This window comes from Camelina sativa, chromosome 5 (assembly GCF_030686135.1).
Source record: "Camelina sativa cultivar CO46 ecotype springtype chromosome 5, ASM3068613v1".
In the NCBI taxonomy this organism is placed as follows: domain Eukaryota; kingdom Viridiplantae; phylum Streptophyta; class Magnoliopsida; order Brassicales; family Brassicaceae; genus Camelina; species Camelina sativa.
Genome location: NC_141884.1, coordinates 27191561 through 27207159, shown reverse-complemented (window position 1 = coordinate 27207159; position 15599 = coordinate 27191561). Strand labels below are relative to the sequence as shown.

At 37.2% G+C, this 15599-nt stretch overlaps 3 protein-coding genes across 4 annotated transcripts; 2 read left to right on the top strand and 1 right to left on the bottom strand.

Moving 5' to 3' along the window:
- Nucleotides 1-5689: 5689 nt before the first annotated feature.
- LOC104787663 (uncharacterized) lies at nt 5690-7941 on the top strand. Of its 2 annotated transcripts, none has more exons than XM_010513265.3 (7): nt 5690-6015; nt 6122-6234; nt 6553-6731; nt 6848-6927; nt 7184-7286; nt 7363-7505; nt 7597-7941. In XM_010513265.3, exons 1-7 carry the CDS (start codon nt 5800-5802, stop codon nt 7699-7701), a joined length of 939 nt encoding a protein of 312 aa, XP_010511567.1. In that variant the 5' UTR covers nt 5690-5799; the 3' UTR covers nt 7702-7941. The 2 variants fall into 2 exon arrangements, with proteins under 2 accessions (XP_010511567.1, XP_010511568.1); XM_010513266.3 differs by having other exon boundaries at nt 5764-6015; nt 7399-7505.
- Nucleotides 7942-9052: 1111 nt separating this feature from the next.
- Nucleotides 9053-9982, top strand: LOC104787662 (putative F-box protein At3g16210). Its single transcript, XM_087512595.1, has one exon. The coding sequence runs from the start codon at nt 9053-9055 to the stop codon at nt 9980-9982; it is 930 nt and encodes a 309-aa protein (XP_087368721.1).
- Nucleotides 9983-13475: 3493 nt separating this feature from the next.
- Nucleotides 13476-14162, bottom strand: LOC147944452 (uncharacterized). The gene has a single exon (XM_087512594.1). It carries the CDS (start codon nt 14160-14162, stop codon nt 13476-13478), a length of 687 nt encoding a protein of 228 aa, XP_087368720.1.
- Nucleotides 14163-15599: the final 1437 nt, after the last annotated feature.

The window sequence follows — 15599 nt, the reverse complement described above, 5'->3', positions numbered from 1 at the left end:
TTACTGCCAATGATGAGCATATCATATACATATAAGCATAACAAAATGTACCCTGATGGAGTAGTTTTGTAGTATATGCATTTGTCACATTCATTAGTGCGAAAACCATTAGACATCATCATACTGTCAAACTTCTCATGCCACTGCTTAGGAGCCTGTTTGAGTCCATATAATGACTTCACAAGTTTACACACTTTGTGTTCTTGTCCTGGAATAACAAATCCCTCAGGTTGTTTCATGTAGATTTCCTCTTCTAAATCTCCATGGAGAAAAGCAGTTTTTACATCCATTTGATGGATTTCAAGATTTCTCAAGGCTGCAATACCTATGAGCATCCTGATCGAAGATAGTCTTGTTACTGGTGAATAGGTATCAAAGAAATCTAAGCCTTCTTTTTGCCGAAATCCTTGCACTACAAGCCTAGCCTTGTACCGCTCAATATCGCCATTTGGTTTTCGTTTTATCATAAAAATCCATTTACATCCCAAAGGCTTCAATCCTTGTGGTAGATCTGCCATCTCGTAAGTATGATGTTGCATGATAGAGTCTATTTCAGTTTTGACTGCTTCTTTCCAATAAGGTGCATCAGGTGTAGACATAGCTTCTGCGTATGTTCTTGGTAGATTTTCAGCTAGAAATGCCATCCTCAGAAAATCATCACTAAACGATTTACTTTTGCGAGCTCGTTTGCTTCTTCTAGGTTCCAGTTCTGTTTCTACAGAAGTAGTACTCAAAGTATTGCCAGCTTCCAAAGTCGCTGCATCTTGTTGTTCACGAGTCCGTTTTTGACTTTTCCTACAAGAAAAAATGTCTTCAAAAAATGAAGCATTTCTCGACTCCATAACTGTATTCACATGGATATCTGGAATATCTGATTTATGAACCAGAAATCGATATGCACTACTGTTATGTGCATATCCGATGAAGATACAGTCTACGGTCTTAGGCCCAATTGTGACCTTTTTAGGAGGTGGTACAGCCACTTTTGCTAGACACCCCCACACTTTGAGGTATTTGTACGAAGGTACTATACCTTTCCAAAGCTCATATGGTGACTTGCCAGTAACCTTATGCGGTATCCTGTTGAGGATGTAATTAGTGGTAAACAAAGCTTCCCCCCACATGTTCTGGGCTAACTCAGATTCCTGCAACAACGCATTCATCATCTCTTTCAGAGTTCGATTCTTTCGTTTCGCTACTCCGTTAGATTCTGGCGAGTAGGGAGCGGTTGTCTGATGTATAATGCCTTTTTCTCTGCAAAATGCATTGAACGGCTCATTATATTCTCCTCCTCTATCACTTCGAACTATTTTTATAGTTTTCTGAAGCTGATTTTCTAGTTCGAGGGTGAAATCTTTGAATTTTTCCAGTGCTTCATCTTTGCTATGCAAGAGATATACATATCAATATCTTGTGCAATCATCAATGAAGGTAACAAAGTATTTCTTACCGCCTCTAGTTTGCACATACTTTAAATCACATAAGTTTGTATGAATTAAACCTAGAGGTTCGGTTGTTCTTTCAACGCGTGGTGAGGAAGTTTTGGTGAGTTTGGCCTGTATGCACACTTCACATTTTTCTTGGTTAGTTTTGAATTTTGGAATCACTTTCAAGTTTTGCATTTTTCGCATTGTTTTGTAATTGACATGTCCTAAACGTTCATGTCAAGTAGTAAACGACTCAACATAGTAAGCAATAGGGTTTTCTTTCATTTCAGCAACAGAAGCAGAAGCTACAATTTTCGGATGGACTGTCGTTACAGACATCTTGATCAGTCCACCCTTAACAAAACCCTTTCCCAAATACATCCCATTTTTCTTAAGAACTAACTTATCAACCTCAAAATTGATGGAAAAACCATGGGAAAAACCATGCTTGCTTAGAACTGTTCCAGAGATGAGATTCTTCCGCATGTCAGGTACGTGCTTCACGTTCTGCAAGGTGAACTCACGATCAGAAGTTAGCTTCAGAACCACTTTGCCTTTACCTTCAATCTTGGACACCGCCGTGTTACCCATGAAAAGCTGCTCATTTGACTTGTTCTTCTCGTAGGTGGTGAACATGGTCCTATCAGAGCATATGTGTGTGGTAGCACCAGTGTCGTAGTACCACTCCACTGGGTTATCTTCCACCATTTTACATTCAGTAACCACCGCAACCATGTCTTCTTCAGTTATGTTTGCTTGCAACTTGAGATCTTTTGCTTTGCTTTTGCAAACATCAGCCTTGTGTCCAATCTTACCACAATGATGACACTTCCCTTTGAACTTCCTCTCAAGGTTGCTCTTCTTGAAGTTTGGTCCAGATGACACCTTCAACGGTTTATGAGGAATAGAGATCCCTTGACCCTTGCCTTTAAACTTGGCCTTATGCTCAGCTACATGAACATCATGCCCCTGGCTTTGAGCATCCGAATTAGCTCCACGATTGTTGTTCTCAACTCCCAACCGACGGATGAGATGATCAAGAGACATTGCCTTACGCTTGAAGTTAAGGTAATGCTTGAAATTCGACCAGCCTGGTGGTAGCTTCTCGATCAAGCAATTCGTTTTAAAGACATTGCAGATCGACATCCCTTCCAAATCGATCTCCTAGAAGATACGTTGAAGAGCTTCCACTTGTTCCATAATTGGTTTGGAATCCACCATCTTGAAGTTCAGGAACTTCGTAGTTGAGAATTTCTGCATCCCAGACTCATCAGTCTTGTATTTGGTCTCCAAAGCTAGCCACAATGCTTTTGAAGTCTTGTACATACTGTAGAGGTCATACAGATCATTGACCAAACGGTTCAGAATCTAACCTTTGCAACAGTAGTCTCCTTGAGCCCAACTATCCATACTTCCAACCACATACATGTCAGTGTCACCTTGCGGAAGCATCGGTGGATCCTCTGTGAGGTACCTTTCCATGTTCATGCTGGCCAAGTAGTAGCGCATCTTGTTTTGCCACGTTTTGAACCCAGCTTTGCCATCAAAATTATCTAGCATCATCCCTTGGGAAGCCGAAGGTGGTATCCCCATGTGGGTTGATCCATTACCGAACAGATTTCGGCGCACGTTTTCCATACCTGAATCGGTAAGCTTCGTCTTTTCAGGTTCTTTAGCAAGGCGTAAAGCCAACTCCGCAGGAGTTTCAACAGGGGTTGCAGGAACCCTATCACCGTCAACGTTGTTGGTGTTGTCTCCGGTCATTTTTCTGTCTCACAATAAACAGATCTGATTAATATATTAATCAAACAATTCAAGTAATTAAATTACACTGAATTAGTTTTGTAAACTCGCTTAACAAGCGTTCGCAGAAACTTGTTTCACAAACTCACTCAATTAAGAGTGTTCGTGGAAACCAGAGAGAGTAGAGAAGAAATAATTAAAGTAAAAGCGTTCTTCAAAAACTTTCCGCGTAAGCACCAAAAGATGAAAGCAGAAACAGTTTTTCAGAAGATTTTGAAATTGTTTTTAAAATAAATAAAAAATTCAAAAAATTCTCAATCCGTTTAAAGCGATAAGTAGAAAGCGGATTTATTGAATTAAGACTGTAGGGAGCGCAAAAATCGAATTGAGAAAATATGCGAATTATATTTAAATAACAAAATCAAGAACGAATTACAACAGCACAACAGCATAATATAAAGCAGTAAATAAATCACGGATGCGAGATATGATATCTCTTTCCTTAATTCAATAAATTGGCCGTAAGTGCTTTCGGACAATCACGATTTATGAATCCCAGGATACAACCGATTACGAACTATTACAGTAGCACACCAGTAATAGAACTCAAACGAACAAATCTATGTTATACTCTCGAGACTACTAACTATAAGAACTTACTCTGACTAAAGCAAGGGAGAGGGAGAGAGAGAGCTCTGCAGCTGGACTTATAAGAAGGAGGGTTTGTGTTTTTCGAGTGTGAGAAATAATGAGAAGCTGCACCTCTATATATAATGGAAGGAGGTGGTCTCGCGTGAATATTCAGAAAATATTCTCTGAATATTCTCGGAGTACTGCCCAAGTTTACTTGGAGTTTAAGCCAAGTCTTTCCAAAAAATTAAATGGGCCTACAGCGGACCAAAAAATGCTCTGTGAGGCGAGAATTCCCACGAGCCCACGCGCCCGACCCGGTTTGGTTCGGTGCTCGTGTGGAAACTTCCTTCTTCCTTCTACACACTTTTGAAACTAGAAGAGTGAAACTATATATATATGAGTGAAAAATCACTCATATTTTCGATGTGAGATATTTCCCAAACCATCCCAAGTAGCTAACTTCACACTCTTATTTCTCATTCAAATCAACTCCGTTTTGGACGTATGAGTATACCATCTTGTAGTACTTGTTACCAGCTTTCCATTGCACTATCGACCAGACAATTCCGATCAGTCATTTGGTCGGAATTTGGCCGGAAAGTCGCCGGAAAATCATTGTCCCAAAACCTGCAAATTTTACAGAAAACTGCAGTTCCAACAATAGCATCGTCGAGGGGACCAACACATGCCGGAAGCAAAGCCGGACATGACATCGCCGAGGGGGCCAACACATTGCCGGAACCAAAGTCGACCATAACATCGTCAAGGAGACCAACGCATGCCGGAACCAAAACCCAATCCAAACACCCGCAAAAGAAGCTGGTATTGGATGGTTTGAAGCTGGTTTAACCCACCGGACTATCTTACCGGAGCAAAGCAGATGGTGGAATAAAACGCTGATAGTAGTTTCTTTCTCTGAAAAATTTGAGAGAGAGAAGAGAGAAAAACTAAAGCGAGCCTAAGAGCATACACATTGGTCATCTTTTGCTGAGTGTCAAAAGAATAAAAAATATAGAAATAAGAAAAAGTTGAGGAGAGAGAGAGATGCAGTGTCTCTGCCCAAACTTCTACAGACCCTCTTAGACATCTTTCTCACTACCTGTCATAAGCTGATCGGTTGATTTTTGAAAAACAAACAAAATTTAAATTAAATATTTAATTTTTTTTTGGAGAACCTATTTTCACAGTATAACCAATGTGTGTGCTCTAAGACCATCTCCAATGGTTTTCCCTATATTTTCCTCTATAATAGAGGAACTCTATAATAGAGGTGAGTTTTACTCCAATGGTCCTCTATTCTCACCTCTAAAATAGAGATTCCTCTATTTATAGAAGAACCTTTGTAAGACCATCTCCAATGGTTTTTCCTATTTTTTCCTCTATAGAGGAATTCTATAATAGATGTGAGTTTTACTCTAATGGTCCTCTATAAAATTGAGATTGCTATTTTTTCCTCTATTTATAGAGAAGCCTTTGTAAAAAAAAATAGGGTTCCTGTATAAATAGAGGAAAAAATAGCAATCTCTATTTTAGAGGTGAGAATAGAGGACCATTGGAGTAAAACCCACCTAAATAGAGGACCATTGGAGATGCTCTAAAAAAGAATAGGGTTCCTCTATAAATAGAGGAAAAAAAAGGAATGTCTATTTTAGAGGTGAAAATAGAGGATCATTGGAATAAAATCCACTTCTATAATATAGACAAAATTAGAGGACTATTGGAGATGCCCTAAGTAAACTAAAACGCCGATACTAGTGTACATAGGTTTTGTCAAATGTTCACTGTTCATAAATTAAAAATTTTATAACCATTTCTTTAAAAAAATTAAAGGAAAGCCCTTTCTGTAAAATTTTAAAATTTAAACAAAACCCTTTCAATCGAATCGTGCTTTCTGGTTTTCTAAAATGTCCGGTTCATAGTGGTTCACTCCGGTCCGTTATGCTCAAAAGAAAGAAACCCAGAGAGAGAGAGAGAGAGGCATTAGAAAGTCGAAACGATGGAGAAAAGAGAGGAGGAAGCAGGAGAGTATCATTCCAAAGAATTCGAATGGGAATATCTGAAGAATATCGTCGAGAATGATCCTTCTCTCTCCCACCATCTCCATCAGCAGCAACAATACCACCACGATTCCCAGAAACATCCTCCACCAGATTCAGATTCGCAGCCATGGCAAGATTTTCACTCCCGTCACTCCTCCGGCAAATTCTTCAAGGTACACTCACCGATTAGCTTCCGTTTGATTGGAAATCAGCAGTATCAGTTACAATTGTACCGTTTTTTGGCATCTAAGAATGACTCACTATTCGTCTTCCGTATAGGAAAGAAGGTATCTGTTGAAGGAGTTTCCTGAGTTGGTTTCTTGTGGAGAGAATAACTCAAAACTATTGGAAGTCGGTTGTGGTAATGGCAGTACCGTGCTTCCCATTTTACGGTATTAACTCTTTTCGATCTTCACTTGCTGTTTCGATTTCACTTAAGAGTATGATTCTGTATTGGTAATGAGTAAGTGTTAGTTGAGCTCAAGATGAAGATAAGAATATACCTTTTTCTATTATTGAATGTTTATATACGGTGTCTTGGACTTTTGTTTACCCAGAGCCGAAGTAAGATTACTAGTGAATCACGTTGTGCTAATGACTCTTGATGGTGTAGGCTGTATAATGTTTTTATGAGGTTGATTTTGTAAAATTGTCAATCTTTCTATTATTCTTATGTACTTGTATCTGTTTTATCTTTGGGGTTTGTGCAGTGGTAACAAGAACATTACTGTATACGCTTGCGATTGTAGCAGTGAGGCTCTTGTTAGGACTAAAGACAACATTGATCGCGCTATTTCTTCTGTTGACAACTTCCATTCTTTCTGCTGTGACTTTTCCACCTCTGAATTTCCTGATTGGTTGGCATGTGATCGTTGTCGACACCATTCAGGTTTTGCTCCTTCTTCACCAAATTCATACCCGTTCATCCTACATAAAGATATACACATTGATCTCTCATACATTTTCTTACTTATCTTGTACGCTCTTATATATCTTCGTTTATAGGAGGGACTGAGGGGATGCGGGTGAACTATAGATGTTCATTTAATGAACACTGCATCGGCGGGCTGGATTTTGTCACTCTGGTATGTTAACGAACATCGCTCTTGTTGTTAAGACCAAACAGTTAAATGTTATGTTTCTGCAGTGGGACTAGATCACAGGAAATTTGCACTGCTAGTGACAATATTGATGTTACCTATAGGGAAAAATATATGTCTTTCACGTTTTATAATTTGATTCGTAGCTATTAGGCTCTTTACAGATGGGTTATATGCTCTGCTATGTGAACATCACGTACTGAAACTCGGCTCTTTTTGCCCTACTTTTGTGTTCTGTCAGATTTTTACATTGTCGGCAGTGCCTAAAGAAAGGATGCCGAGAGCTATCAAGGAATGTTTTGCTGTGCTCAAACCTGGTGGTCTGCTCTTATTCAGAGATTACGGTAATTGTTTTATCACATGTGTTATGCAAATAAAGAGAAACTAATATTCAGGCTAAACACTTTGACTAATATTCAGGCTTATATGACATGACTATGCTGCGGTTTGAGCCAGAGAAACTTATAGGTTTCAGGGAATATGTGCGCTCAGATGGAACCCTTTCCTATTTCTTTTGTCTCGATACTGTCAGGAAACTATTTATAGATGCTGGGTTCATTGAGGTTAACCTTCTTGTTCTTTGTTGTGACTGGAGTATCTATTCTGATATTTGAATGTATAGCAAACTCTTAATATTTTGATTCTCGTGTGCAGGTGGAGCTTGAAAATTGTTGTGTCAAAGCAGTAAATCGAAGAAAGGGTAAAAGCATGTACCGAGTTTGGGTTCATGGGAAGTTCCAAAAGCCATTTAAAACTTAAGTGGAAAGGCAAGTCCTGATGTGGTTCAATATGGAACGACTAGAAAACTTATTTAATTCTAGGAAAACATTTTACAACTTTATCAATTGGCTTATGAAAAGGATAGAAAATGCTGAGTGTAGTTGGATATATAATAAAGTTATCCAGCTTGTAAAGTTATACATACAGCTTGTAACATACATCTCCTATAGAATCTAAGACTATGTAAGTGAAGGTGCTACTAAAATAATTTTGCAGATAGTTTGGTTCTTTATAATTGCGAATTAGCAGTAATGAAAAATGTTTTCTGGTGCACCTTACAAGACATTGATTTTTGATTTGGGAACTGCCTAAACCACCTGAACTATCTATGAAGATTGCTGAGTCTAGTTTTTGGATTATCTTTATACTAACTTTTGATACTAATCTTGATGAGCAGTTCGCGTTCTTTGTTCACTAATCTTGATTTCTCTGTTAGCAATTCCTGTAATTCTAACCTCACGTTATATTCGATAATCACGTTTTTTTTTCCTTCATCTAGTATTTGTTTTGTTTAATTTGTCGCTTCTTTGACCGTCTTTGTGTTTTTTTGGTCGTGTCTTAAGTTTCATATATGTTTTAAGAAGTTATGCTAGAATTGGAAGGTTTCGGGCTTGATTAAAGATTGAATTTGCCTATCTAGGTAGCGTATAAGAAATTTTACTTAATGTTTATGGATTTCCGAATCCAAAAACAATTGTGAAGCAATAACTAAAAGCATCTTCTTATATATTAATAGAGTAACATTTTGGCAAAAAAGCTGAGGTGTGAGCATTACAAAGCTCAGGACACTCTTTCTTTTATTTGTCATCAGCTTTTAAAAATATTTACATTTATTTACTATTGTATTTTTCCAAAAATACAATTAACACTCAAAATTAAATTTTTATATTATCTTTCTAACTTAATTATATCCTTTAATTATATTTTCATAAAGTCTTTAAAATGAATTTTTAAAACCCTTTGTTCATATGATATAATAATATAAGATTGATATTATAATAACTCTTACGGGTTAAATTTTAATTATTATACAATTTTTTTTATAGATATATACTATACAATCGAATTTTAAATATTTCAATTACCCATATATATAACAGATTTTGTAAATAAAAATTACAGTAAAAATATTAAATAATTATTTTATACCGCACTATGTGCGGGTTGTTACCTAGTTAGTTGTATAAGCACGCTCTCAATATCAATAAATGAGAACTGTACATGAGCAATCTATATAATGACTTGTTGTTCATAGATATAAGATATATCATTTTGCACAAAAAAAAAAAAAAAAAGATATAAGATATATCATATTTTGATCAATTTTCCTATGTCGAATCAACAATCATCTCATCTCATTTCATTGCACAAAGATGGGTTATACCTTCTTGACCTCAACGAAACAACGTCGTTGAAGCTCGACTTGCCCTTTACATTACCGGCCAAAACCGAACCGGTATGTATTCTTCATTGTCGTGGAATGATTTGTCTGACTCTTAACAACAGTGAGCTAGCGATCTGGAAAATAGGTTCGGAGGAATTCATGAGAATACCAATGGTTGAACCGGGCCAACCCACAAATCTTTTGGGATTTGGTTATGACAGGCTTTCTGATGATTACAAGATTGTGATGATAATCAGTTCCAAAACCTATATTTATGCATTGAAAGGAGGCATTTGGAGAGAAAGTGTACCAAACACTTCTCTCCATTGCAAATTCAAAGACCCGACCGGTAGGGTTGTGGAACACTGTATGTATTGGATAGCAGACCGGTCTCACAACAAAAACCCACCAAGGAAAACCACCATCCTGTGTTTCGATTTCGCCAACGAAGAGTACCAAGAACTTTTATTTCCCATGTACACTGAGTCGAGACTTAGTTCATGGTTAGGTGTTTCGAGGGGGGAGCTATGCGTTATCGATCATTACCCGTGTCTAGATAATGACATTTGCTTGTGGCGTCCGACAAGATCAAGGGACAAGAAGATCATGCAGTGGAACATCGACCTGTGGATCTATATGAAGGACAATGTCAAAGGATTCAAAAAGTTTGATGTTGGTTTAGCGTGCTTAGCAAGAAACGAGAAATTTGATGTTGGGTTTGCGTGTATAGCAAGAAACGACGAACTCTTCATAGTGGTAAAAGGTAATGGAAAAGGAGAAGACAAGCTTTTGGTGTATAACGAGATGCGAGAGAAGTTCACTGAAGTTCCATTAATTGGTAATTCTTTGAAAGGGTTTAGATGTATGACAATATGACTATAAGTCTATATGAGTACAAAGTATGTACTATATGGGGAGACAATAGTTTCTATAGTTATGTCTTATGTGTCAAGAATACTATATATAGATTGGTTCTAAATAATTATAATAAAATATGCAACAAATATCTCATGGTTATTTCATTCAGTTTGAAAAGAGAAATTTGTTGATGTCCAGATCGGTCACAATTAGTATGTTTAGTTCGGTGAAAGGAGGTCGGAGTTCTCTTCTATTAATTGGTGCCGAAACACAAAAGATGGGTTACAACGCAATTAGACGAGTTACAAACAAGGATAATTGCAATAGACGAGCTAGGAGCTCGTTGACTTGAGCTTATGGACGAGTGAGATTCTCTCCTTGCTATCCGTAGTCTTCTGCTTCTTTCCGCGATCCCTTCTCCAAAGGCCGTACGCCTGTACTTATAGGGAATCGTGTCGGTTCGTTCATTTAAAAGACCATAATACCCCTCCTTCCTTGGGAGATTTTTATTTGGGCTTTTCCTGGGCCAGGCTTTTTGTTAGGGTGGGGATCTACCCCTAACAAAATTGTATGGCTTACCTATTTTAAAGTATAAAGATAGAGTATATGATGCTCTGAAAAGATTAATTGGTGTTGTTTTTCAATAAATAAGTGATCTAAGTGAAAAGATTATATCAAATGCAGTAACCTATTAAAACTATTAAGTCTTTTCTTCTAATAATATATATCAAAAACACTTTAATCACAACTTAAAACTCCCTATCTATTTCATTTTTACAAGATGTTTAGATGTAATGCACACAACTTAATACATACACATAACCCTCTTTTGTATTTATGATCGAAACAACAATTATAGAATCAATAACAATTTTTTTTTTTGGGTTCACCTCACGTCTTAAAAGCAATATAATCTTGTAATTGCATATGACAAGAAAAAAGTATTATTATTATAAATTATCTCTTTGAAAATACAATGCACATAATTTTGGAAAAATAAGTTGAAAAAATGAGAAACGATGAAATTGATAGTTTTAGAAAGAAAATAAAAGAAAACCCATCACTAGACAAAGAGATCACTATCATGATCGCCTTAATCCATTCTAGAAACCACATTTGATCAAAATAAATCTCTTCACCGTCCAAATTAAAAATTATAATACAAGCGTGAAATCAAGAAAAATCTATTTATGCAATAATAACAATCTGAAAGATGTTTTCTATGTTGTATATTTTACAAAGTTGTATATATTTATTAAAAGTTGTGTTTTTTCACTATATTTTGTTTTCATTTTTCCGTCACAATTTTTCATTGAGGATCCACATTGAACATGGGTGATGATGTACTTGCACCATATGAACTATTTATTTTTCCACTGCTTTTGTAATCTTTAATGGCATAATGCATCAGTGTTTCTTGTGAGGCATGATTCGATCCTCCTGTAAAATAATTTTTTTTTTATTTTACACCTGACAAAAATTTCTTGTGACTATATATTTATCTCTCATCTTTGATAAGTCTTAAACTTTAGTTGTGTTTAACATAATTATTTGTCTTATGATTAATCTAAACAATTTGAATTTGAATTTGAATATCCAATATTATTATATACTAGAAAAAATTCCACGCGTTGCGTGGGTTATATTAATATTAGTAGTATTATATATATGTAATTGTGGTTATTTATTTTACATTTTCTATTAATTGTTTGTGATTTAAGATTGTCATTAATTTTGTAAAACATGTAAAATTATATATAATTTTTATTTTTGGGTTGGTTTTTACCTCCCATAATGTTTTTCAAACAATTTTAATTTCACCTTTATTTGATTGCTTGGATTGTGGGTTTTCCATTTTAATCCAATATATTTAGTTCTATATTTGTGAGTGTTTTAAGTCATATGGCTATTTTGGCCATTTTCTTTTCGTTTATTCCATTTTTTGGTTGGTTAGTATTTTTGTAAAACAAAGACCTTTGTTAACCCAGTTCACGGTAGCTACCGCTACGTCTGGGGAGAGACTGACCTCTCAACATCACTATAATATTTTGGAAAATACCTCCGATGCGGATTACACATTAATGATTTGCCTACATAATAGAGATACATCTATTGCATAATAAATTGAAATCAGAGAAATCATATAATAAACCTTGGGAGGACACTTTAGTTGAGGCTGGGTTTCTCTGCATTCTGATCTTTTTCTTAAGTTGGAGTTCAAGTAATGGCAGACGATTATGTTGTGATGTATCCTCCATTTAGTGGCATATCTAGTTGGAGTGTACCCCCACAAGGAAAACAATATACTGGTATATGAAGTGTCAATATGGGATTGGAAATAATTATGAAAGTGATGTGTGAATATTAAATAAATAGAGTATAAGGATAATTTGGGTGTGCCCCAGGTTAAGGATACTTTGTTGGTGTGTTTAATTCCCTGCATTTTATGATCTTCATTTACCTACGTCTTGCATTGCTTGATATCGTTTCATATCTTGTTCTACAAACGTGATCTGTTTTACCACCTATGTTGTCTGTCAAAGCTATGTAAACAAACTAATAGAGTCGGCATTAAAACAAAGAGTGAAGAGAAGAAGTTCATACCAGATACTCTCGCTATCTATCCTCTCTTCAGCCTTCGTTTTGCATTTCTTTAAAATACTGTTCTCATTATAACAGTTGGCGAAGCTGTGGAAGAAGTAAGCATCTGAAGATTGACTGAAGATATATATATATTTTTTTTGTTTCAAAGAAGAAAAGAGGAAGATGAGATCAATGCATGAGAATACCTGCTGTCACCTACTGGCCTTGGTGTTGTTGAATACCTCTTTGTATACAATGTTTTTAATTGTATGTGTTGCCTCCTCCCCCATGTTTAGGACCTTCAATCCTGCTTCTGATGTTACTCGTGATAGCGCCACATACAATTGTCCATGACTGAAAACTGGTTTAGGCAAATATAAGCCAACTTGTTCCAAACTTTGCCCTTGACTTTTATTAATAGTCATTGCATAGCTCAAACGAAGAGGGAATTGGCGTCTTTTTAATTTGAATGGCCACTTCTCATCAGGTGGAGACAGTATTATCTTTGGGATGATCACCTTGTTTCCAACTGTTGTACCAGTTAAGATCTCTGCTTCAATGAATCTGGTCTCCAATCGTGTGACTATTAGCCTTGTTCCATTGCAAAGTCCTTTTTGATTCAAGTTTCATATGAGCATAACTGGAGAGCCTATTTTTAGTTCCAAACAATGATCTGGCATACCTGAGATTTTGAGTGAGTTTAAAAATTCTGGTGGGTATAGCAGCTCATCTGATTCGTTTGAATCCCCATCCATCTCAATACTGTCCGAACTCAAATATGTTTTGGCGTCGCCTGGGATTTTGTCTTGGAGAAACATATTGAGTTCGTGAGCAGTTTCATTCTTTGGAGTAAAATCACCCTCTTTGTTATGTATTTTCGGTCGGTACAAAGTCGTGAAATCCGGATATACATCAGCTGCTAATTGTGCTATCCGTTTGTCGCCGTCTTGTAGCAGCAGTGCTCCATTGATTTTGATGTCGTCAACCTCGTCGTAGCTATTTCTATTTTTTTTTTTGGCGCTGTTCCATCCCCAAATTGAATTATCCACTTGGCCAATTTGATCTCATCGACTTTTAGACGCATATTGTGGGTGAGGCTATAGAACTTACATGAATCCCACATATATGATATGTTTATTGTTGCTAAGACCATGTCTTGCCGTGTGCCTCCTGTTATAACGGGTAGGATCTGGCAAAAATCGCCACCAAGTAATACTATCTTGCCTCCAAAGAGTTTATGCATTGCATTGGGATCATTTTCTGCCAGAAGATCCCGCATTGATCTGTCAACCGCCTCAAATGCAAAACGATGAGTCATGGGTGCCTCATCCCAAATAATCAAATCTGTTTTCCTTAACAGCTCAGCAAGCATTGATCCTTTTCTGATATCACACATAGAATGCTCGTGTAGGTTTATTGGTATTTTGAATCTTGAGTGGGCTGTCCGGCCTCCTAGGAGAAGCAAAGCTGCAATGCCTAAGGATGCAACAGGCAATACCACCTTTTTCATTGCTCTTAACTTTGTTATTAATGTTGTGTATAAGAACGTCTTTCCAGTACCCCCTGGTCCATTAAGGAAGAAGAATTTGTCGTCTCCATTTTCTAGAGAGTCCATCACTCGATTGAAGACCATTCTTGTTCCTGATTCAAACTCCCAAATAAACGATCATGCTCTGTTTGTTGTTCGTCCTCGTCGAAACCTTGCTCTTCTATAAGATATGAATTTTTAAGCTCTTTCATCATCTCTTTGTCTGGCAATGGCATATCCGGGAAATCTGATAGTGTTTTGTCGTGTTGCTCTAGGATCTTCTCAATCTCCAGCAACGTGTAGTACTTTAGCTGCTCCTCTCTGAGGTGAAGTTTAGTGAGTTTCAGTTTTTGCCGTTGCGTGTGCTCAATATCATCTCCCATATACCGCCAACAATGGTTCCAAATATTCAATGGGCTACTAACATAACTATAGATTAAGAGTGTGACAAAGAGACTACGCAGCTGGCATGGAAAACCCCACTGACGAGTTTCCTCTATTGCTTCTATCCATTCTTTATCTCGATCAAGCATAACCCTGGCCAAACACGCATCTTTGAAGTTTTCGTACACGATTCCATCGACTGTTAGAATGTCGTCATAACTTGTTGGTCCTATGACCACGCCTAGAAGCAGTCTCAAGTAGTACAACTCGCCTACTGTTGGATGGATGTTGACAATCCTGCCGATGGTGTAACCTTGCTTTCTTCTTGTCCACGTTTTTGGAGTGGTATTCCACACATACCATAGTGAGAATTGAGCATATGTTAATGTACGTGCGAAAGGGTCTGTTTCGTTCGTCTTCATCCACTCTATGAACATTGTTCTCTCAATAACAGGGCGTGAGATTACACTGTCTAGGCTTTGGTCTGCATTATATGTAACAGGTTGTTGGTCCCATAAATGCAAGGAAAGGCGTTGTACGGCTGGTTAGCTGTAATGAATGTCAAAGGCAAAGATGCGCCACATCGCCTCACATGCTGATAGATATCGGCATTCTTGATACTTTTTATTACGTCTACGTCTTCAATGTTTTTGTTGCTGTCTCCATCTCCTCCGGTGGAGCCTTTGTTTTCTTCTACAACAATGGTGGCCTTATCAACTCCCTTGGTCATATATTTAAACAAATACTTTATCGCCTTTGTTTTGCAACACCACTCCACATTGATATGGGCCTTGTACTTTTTAAGCAATGGGAGATTGTGTGGGACAACATATCGGTTGTCTAACTGTGTCCCCTCTTTAGTAATGTAGTTCGTTGAATCATGCCGACGTCGGTATGTGACAAACCCTTTATCATCGAACTTTGTTTGACGTGAGTATTATTTTGGGAAACCTCTGTTGCATATCCCATTCTCAGTGCATGCCAAATTTGGATTATCTTTGCCACATGGACCATGCGTCATAAACTGCTCCACCAATTTATATCCTTCAGGGTCGCTCCTCTCATCAGGGATCTCGGCGGAGATGATTTTGTCTATGTCTGTATTTGTGGGATTCCTCGTATCATCTTTGAGCCACACCA

Excerpts from the sequence above, each read along its gene's own strand:
- LOC104787663 (XM_010513265.3), top strand. The coding sequence starts at position 5,800 with ATGGAGAAAAGAGAGGAGGAAGCAGGAGAGTATCATTCCAAAGAATTC. Across the intron at positions 6,928-7,183 it reads GGCTGGATTTTGTCACTCTG|ATTTTTACATTGTCGGCAGT; the intron begins GTATGTTAACGA and ends GTGTTCTGTCAG. Across the intron at positions 7,287-7,362 it reads GCTCTTATTCAGAGATTACG|GCTTATATGACATGACTATG; the intron begins GTAATTGTTTTA and ends ACTAATATTCAG.
- LOC104787662 (XM_087512595.1), top strand. The coding sequence starts at position 9,053 with ATGTCGAATCAACAATCATCTCATCTCATTTCATTGCACAAAGATGGG.
- LOC147944452 (XM_087512594.1), bottom strand. The coding sequence starts at position 14,162 with ATGGACTCTCTAGAAAATGGAGACGACAAATTCTTCTTCCTTAATGGA.